Genomic DNA, 7798 nt, shown 5'->3' with positions numbered 1-7798 from the left:
GGTCTGGACGTGGGAATTGTTTGGGCTACCTGATTTTGGCCCAAATTTGGTCTTTACTCAAGTCCATTTTGAATTTTTCTCTTTTTCTCCTTTTTTTGTATTTTTTGTATTTATTTATTATTATTTTTATTTTTTTTTATTTTATAAAATGCTAAAACAAAGCACAGACCTAATTACACTATTTAACTCCTAGAATTACTTATAGCTCTATTTAAAACAAATGCAATAATTAATAATGCAAAGAACTATTTTCTTGCAATTTTCTCTACATTTATTCTAAAATTAATTAGTACTAAAATTGTGAAATTAAATCCCTAAATGCCAATGCATATTTTGGTATTTTCATATGGATACAAATAAAAATGCAACAATTACCAAAGGATGCCACAAAATTCACAAAAAAAATTATAAATACTAGAAAAACTGTTTTGTTTGAAATTTTGGGAATTATTGCTTAGGGCAAAAATCACGTGCTCACATTAACTGTAGAGAAATGAGGGAAATGCCACTTACATCTGTTGAATGCAGATACAAGGGGTGATTATGATCCATAGAAGGCAAGATTCCTGGTGCATTTTGTGTTGAGCTTGCATCGATTTGATTGACAGGTATTCCACTCCCAGTTTCCAGATTTTCTGCACCATTGATAGCCATGTTTCAAGAATTATTTTCCAGATATTCAACTTGATACCAATTCTGCTTCTTCCGTTTTAGTTTCTGCAGATTTTGAAAGCTGCCTGAGAATTCTAAGAGTTTCAGAGTTTTGCGAGTGTGATTTGATTGCGGATGACTCTGATACCATGTAGAAATTCATACATGGATCAAACTATATCAATTGAGAAAGCAAGAATATAATCTGCAGAAGAAATGAAGAAAGAACTGAAGAAGAAACAGAGAAAGAAAATGAAGAAGAAGAAGAGATAGGGAGAGAGAACTTCGTATTTTATTTCTTGTGTTATGAAATGTATTACAACCATATATATAGAGCAAGATTCTCTACTAAATACTAGTTCAATTTCCAGATGTGAAGTATCTAATTTTCCCGCTAATCTAACAACTCTAACTACCTTAACTAACTGACTTTTAACTAACTTAACTAATTTTTGGAAATTTCCAGCTGGGTTGGTTTTAATCTATTTCACTGCTTTTTATTTCTTCCATTGTATTCAATAGAACTAGATTATTATAATAGCAAGAACTAAAATAAAAGTGCAAACAATTAACATGTACTACAAAACTTTAGAAACTTTGTGTAAAAATTATACATGTGTATAAGTGTAATAATAATTTTAAATAGCTACTTTTATAGTCGTTTTGGTTCGGATTTTTTCGGTTATTTTTTTACTAAAACCAAAACAAAAACCAAACCAAATTTGATCATTTTTAAAATTCAAAACCTACCCAAAAAAGTATTGATTTTTCTAACCGGTTTGCTTTAGTTTTCAGTTTGGATCAATTTCTCGGGTTTTTATGAAGACCCACCAGGGTATTCCGGTTACGTGTAGCGACTAGTCTAGTTAATTGTTCAAAATACATTAAGTTTACCCGGAAAAACTGAAAGAAAAAAAATAGAGCGGATATTATGGAATTTCCACGATATGCGTGATCAATTTATTGTTTGGAGAAAGATTTTCATGAAGCAAGTTCTACCAATTCACAATCTTGAAGTCGTATTTTATGGTTGAACTTTGGAAATCTTACAAAGACTTGTCATATATGCCTCCAGCTATAATTTCATATATTACATGAACCTCCTTTGATATAAAGATAACAATCTAGTTCTCTTTAAGGAAATTTTTCTATTTTAATTTACAATCTTTATTAGTGTTATATGTATTTTTTATTTATACTTTTAAAAGGAAAATCTATTTGGAAAAAGTTTATGGAATTAACATACTCTCCCCGTCCCAACTTATAATAATTTCTTTGTAATCTATTTCAAAAAATTTACTTCTTCGAAACAATTTAATTTTAAACTTTCTATTTTACTTAATGAGATAACTTATAGCTATAACTTATTTTATACTTTATATTATAAGTTTCAATATTTTTTCTTTCTTTTATTAATACTTGCTTAGCAAACATCATCATATAAATTGGAACGAAGGATAGACAAAGTAATAGAATTTTTAGCTAAAATTATCCCTTATCTTTAAGGGTAGGTCCAACTTAGTCCTTTATCTATTATCCCGAACACCTATTGTCTTCAAGTTTGCCAAAGTTGAGCAGTTTTTAGTCTACCTACAAAAATTCAGACGAAGAATCCTAATATAAACGGGTCTTTATCGCCAGTAGGGAAAAAAGACTTTGACCGGACTGTTCTTCTTCTTTGAAATCCTAATTCCATTTTCCCAATTTGTTTAAACTCGCCAACCACTGGGCCACCTCTTCCTTTTCTTGCTGCTATACATACGCTTTGTCTTTAGCAGCAACTTTATTTGCCTTCTTATCATTTTTCTTTTTGGTTAAACTGAAAATTTTATTTAACCAAGTGTAAATATGTACATCCACCCACTCGATGGACTCTAGAGACGGGTCTTACAAAAATAGCCTATCTTTTTAGCACCTAAGTTCCACATCTGGAACTTAAACTCTATACTAACATGGATATCTATTTATCCTATCTAGGACAACCCTCCATTTACAATAGCTATCTCCTTTAATGTGCAAATGCAATACAATTTCTCTAACTCTATCCCTACTTTCTTTTCTTGTTTGTTGAAACCTTCGTAGGTTCCTTTCCATCCAGGTATGATATACTGTAGCTGCAAAGGCATTTCCCAGGATCTTCCATTTTGTATTCCTGCTCTTTGTTTTTGTAGCCATCCATTCAATCTCTTCCTGCCATCCACCTACTTGTCGATCGTTTCCAAACAGGCTCAAAAGTTGCTTCCATATGAACTTTGAATATGAGCATTCAAAGAACAAATGATCATGAGTTTCCTCTTCATCTGTCATACACAAAACACATTCTGCAGGTACTGGTATTCCCCATCTGATCAGCCTATCCACAGTTGCTAGTCTTCGATGCATAGCCATCCACAAAATGAACTGGTGCCTAGGTATCATACCTCGTGTCATGTACAGTGTCTTCCAAGTAACTTTTGGATATTGTGGCATGAATGAATGATAAGCTTTGCTGATGGTATACTTTCCCTGTATAACATATAGTTCCAGTTCTTGTATTCCGGTGTTTAGCCTTTTTCTGGCTTCAAATATTTTTCTTACCACCCAGCTAGCCTCTTTTGGAGTTTCCATATTTTCCATCTCCTTCTTCTTTATATAGTGATTATGTATCCACATAACCCATAACTTGTCTTTCTTCTGTGCAATTACCCATAACAGTTTCCCTATTGCTGCTCTATTCCACATAGAGAAGTTTATAATGTTCAGTCCTCCTGCTGCTTTTGGCTTGCAAATTGTATCCCATGATATAGGAGCTTTTTTTCCTTCATTGCTTCCATGCCATAGAAAGTTCCTGCATATCTCTGTAACCATATCATGTACTTTTTTTGGAATCATGAAGACTTGTGCCCAGTATGTTTGCATTTCAAACAACACACTTTTGATTAGTTGGACTCTCCCTGCATATGATAAAAATCTTGTTGTCCAGCATCTGGCCCTGCCTGCAATTCTATCAACCAATGGCATGCATTGACTAATGGTGGGTTTCTTTGAGGACAAAGGGACACCTAGGTACTTGAATGGTATTTCTCCATTGGTGAACTTCAGCTTCTCCAGTATTTTTTGCTTGTGTTGATTAGATATTCCTGCCACATAGAATGAGCTCTTTTCCATATTAGCCTGTAAGCCTGAAGCTGTGGAGAATTTTTCAAATTGTGTCATTATGAGTTCAATAGACACCTTATCAGCTCTGCAGCACATTAATAAGTCATCAGCAAAACATATGTGAACTATTCCTAGTCTTGCACATTTAGGATGGTAGTTAAAATCTGAATTTGATTTCAGCTGCTTCAAAGATCTGTTCAAATACTCCATCACCAAAATAAAAAGATAAGGTGACATTGGGTCACCTTGTCTTAATCCTTTTTTTGCCTGAAACTTTGGTGTTAATCCTTCATTGATCAGTAGGGAGTAAGAAACTGTGCTTACACACTCCATAATGAGTTTGACCATTTTACCAAGGATACCAAATTCCAGCATAAGGGCCCTTAGAAAATTCCAGTCCACTGAGTCATATGCCTTTCTAATATCTACTTTAACTGTACATCTTGGTGAAACTTTTTTCTGATTGTACCCCTTGATCAGTTCATGAGCTAGAATTACATTTTCCAAGATGTTTCTTCCCTCTATAAATGCTGACTGTGAAGGTCCCACCAGATAATCCACTACCGACTTCAACCTAGTAGTAAGCAGCTTGGCTATAATCTTGTACATTGTAGAACAACATGCAATAGGTCTGAATTCCTTCACATAATTTGGATTTGTCACCTTAGGTATGAGTGTGACAGTGGTGCAGTTGATCTCTCTAAGTAGCTTCCTTGTTTCAAAGAATTGGATTACTACCTTTATAACATCTTCACCAATTACTTCCCAGTTTTCTTTGAAAAATTCAGCTGGATATCCATCTATTCCTGGAGCTTTATCATTTGGTAGTTCTTGTACCACCCTTGTAATCTCCTCTTCTGTTACAGGCCTTAACATTTGTTGCTGTTGTGCCATTGATAGACAGGGTCCATCTCTAACTATGTTAACATCAATTCCAGGCATCACTGGTGCAGCCTCTCCTAGTAGCTCTTGAAAAATTGTATAAACTCCTGCTGGATCTGCAGGGGATCAGTCAATCTCTCATTTTGTTCTGTACAAATAGATGTGACTCTATTTCTTGCCTGTCTAGCCTTCAATTGAGCATGGAAGTATTTAGTATTAGAGTCTCCATGTTTGATCCATATGGCCCTTGACTTCTGTCTTAATATCTTCTCATGTACTGCCTCCCATTTCTCCATTAGCCTCAGAAGTTCCTTTTCTTGCTCTATCAATTGTAGATTTAATAGGTCATCATTAAGTTTCTGTTGTATTCCTTTAATATCCTCCTTCATCTATTTGAGTTTTTCCTCCACTGATGAGTATTTTCTTTGTAATCCTCTAGTATAAAACTCCAGCAGTTTAAGTTTCCTACAGATAGCATACATAGTGTATCCTTGTAAGTCTTGTCTCCATACATTCTCCACTGCTGCCTTATACTCTTCCTGTTGTAACATTACAGTCAGTAATCTATAAGGTTTCTTCACCTTCATTCTATGAACTTCTGTGTTCAATAGGATAGGTATGTGGTCAGAACATCCAGGTACTAAGTATATTGCTTCAATACCTGCATACAGCCAAAACCATTCTGCATTACCAAACGCCCAGTCTATATGACCGTATATCCCATCTTCAGCCCCTCTCTTATTACTCCATGAAAACTGCATCCCTTTTTTGTTTATCAAGCCTACTCCAATATCAGAAATGCATTGTTTGAAATCAACCACTTCATTTTGGTGAACAGGTACCCCATTAATTCTATCCTCCACTGATAGGACACTATTGAAATCCCCCATAATCAACCAAGGGCCATTGGTTACTGCATTGATGTCCCTTAATTGATCCCAAAGAGCTCTTCTATCTGCTATAGTATGTAGGCCATATACAATAGTTAAATCACTTTGAAACTCAGAATTTCTATCTTGTATATGGCAATGGATCAGCTGTGATGGTATCTGCTTTACAACTAAGTTTACTGCTGACCCTTTCCAACACAGCCAAATCGTACCATTAGGAGCCTCAGGATAGTTATCGATGACTTCCCACTACCAATCTTCTTTTGTATATCCCTTGCTCTCCTTTGTTTCATTCTAGTCTCCAAACATCCTATCAAATCAATTTTATTCTCTACAAGGAAGTCTTTAAACTCCCTCTGCTTAAAGGACTTGTTTAGTCCTCTAATATTCCATGTACTGAAGATCATATTGGTGGGATGGTAGTTGGAGTAGGCCCTTTGGTAATCCCCTGTATATGCTCATTGCCTCCATGTCTATCAGGTGGCTCACCTTCCTGAATTCTCAGTGTTGCATATTTATTTCTCCTTGTCAACTCTTCATAATCAATTGTTGGTTGGCCTTTTGTATTTGATCTACCATGGTAGACCATAGCCTATTTGCCTCTTTCTCCAACCTGAATTTGAATCTCCTGTGTCTCCTCCTGTGTATTCTCTTCCTCATGTGTTTCCTTCTCAGCAACAGTTGTTTCATTCTCTACATTTGTATCTATCTTAGTTTTCCTCACCCATTTCTGCTTTTTATCCTTCTTCCTTTGCATTGGTCTTCCTGTCTGTTTTTCTAGCTTACATTCCCCATTAGGATGCCCAAATTGGTTGCACTCCTGGCAGAGTTTTGGTTTCCATTCATACTCCACTATTTGCACCCTAATTTTACCATCAGAAAGTTCTAAATTCAGATCATCTGGTAATGGCTGTGTTATATCCATCTCTATCAACACACGAGCATATGATACTCTTTCACATTGTGCTGTTAGTCTGTCAGTTCATATAGGTTTTCCCAAACAACTTGCAATTCTTCCCAGGTTCTCCTCTGCCCAGCATTGGATAGGTAGTCCTGGCAAGGTGACCCATAGTGGCATCACACGCATAGGCTCCTTATCAAGCTCAAAGTCAGGCTCCCAATTCTTCAGTACCATTGGTCTATTGTTGAAAGTATGCGGTCCTTTTGCCATAATCTGCATTTTATCCTCAATTGATTCAAATCTAAAAATAAAATAGCCATCATCATATAGTAATACCGTTGGAGTAGTGACTGAGTTCCGCACCCCATAAGCAAATTTCAGCATCTCTTTGAAGGTAGGATTTCCTCCCATAACGTACCCTATGAGTGCTGACTCCCATTTTTTGCCATTTCTTCCTGATTCAGCTTCACAACTTTAACTCCATCCCTCACCTCAGGTGGATAGAGTTTGAGTTGCATTCCTTGTTGTACTGTTCTATTGCCTTTGACCACATCTGCCATAGTTCTCTTCTCCTCTCTAGATCCAGTAGAATAGGTCAATTTCCTTGCTGCTGTAGCCATAGTATTCTCATTCAACTTTGTAGTTTCAAGTTCCTTCGGCGGTGGGTCTTGCATGATTGTCGGTGCACTCCCCATACCTGGCATCCATTGTAGCAATTGAACCGGAGCTAATTGTTGTATAACTGCTGATTCAGGCGTAACCATTCGATTCAGAGTTTCCTCTTTACTTTCCTCCGTCTGTATTTGCTGCGTATTAGGTTTCCGATTTGTTTTCCTCCTTATAATTAAATATAAAAATAATTATTTAAATAAAGCTATTTTATAATATACATTATATATTCTTGTATTTCAGCAAATTTATTATTCTTATAATACAGAAAAGTTCCTCTTTAGTTGATATAATAAAAAAAGATCAACTAAAACTTTATTATTTTTATGCCAAATAAAAATATTTAGCCTAAATAATGTAGTTCTATCCAAGTTTTATTATAAATTCTATTCGAAAAAAATTATCCAAAAAAGTAACATACTTAAAAAGGTAAAAATATATTTTATTTAAAAAAAATGCCACATATACAGAAAAGTCCACGTGGCAGGCGAGTGCACCCACACTCTTTGCCACATCAGCGTCCAGGGGGTAATGACTCTCAAAAAGCCAAGTTGAGGGGGTAATTAAGATCATAAATAGTTTAAAGCTGTAACTAATAATCCGTGTCAAATTTAGGCGGGTGTTAAGGTACTTTGCCTTATATTTATCCAATGTTTGGTCATCGCCT

General features: G+C 35.4%; 1 protein-coding gene across 1 annotated transcript; it reads right to left on the bottom strand.

The window, feature by feature from the left end:
* Positions 1-679: 679 nt before the first annotated feature.
* Positions 680-6150, bottom strand: LOC109242998. The gene is made up of 4 exons (XM_019409891.1): positions 6051-6150; positions 5141-5749; positions 2761-4787; positions 680-826 (listed from the first exon to the last, which is right to left on the bottom strand). Exons 1-4 carry the CDS (start codon positions 6148-6150, stop codon positions 680-682), a joined length of 2883 nt encoding a protein of 960 aa, XP_019265436.1.
* Positions 6151-7798: the final 1648 nt, after the last annotated feature.

Source organism: Nicotiana attenuata, unplaced genomic scaffold (genome assembly GCF_001879085.1).
Source record: "Nicotiana attenuata strain UT unplaced genomic scaffold, NIATTr2, whole genome shotgun sequence".
NCBI classification, from domain to species: domain Eukaryota; kingdom Viridiplantae; phylum Streptophyta; class Magnoliopsida; order Solanales; family Solanaceae; genus Nicotiana; species Nicotiana attenuata.
Note: the sequence above shows the minus strand (reverse complement) of the source record. Positions and strands in the feature narration are given on the sequence as shown.

Excerpts from the sequence above, each read along its gene's own strand:
- LOC109242998 (XM_019409891.1), bottom strand. The coding sequence starts at position 6,150 with ATGGTCTACCATGGTAGATCAAATACAAAAGGCCAACCAACAATTGAT. Across the intron at positions 4,788-5,140 it reads ATACACTATGTATGCTATCT|ATCCAGCAGGAGTTTATACA; the intron begins GTAGGAAACTTA and ends GATCCCCTGCAG. Across the intron at positions 827-2,760 it reads GAAATGCCTTTGCAGCTACA|TTTGATCCATGTATGAATTT; the intron begins GTATATCATACC and ends CAATTGATATAG.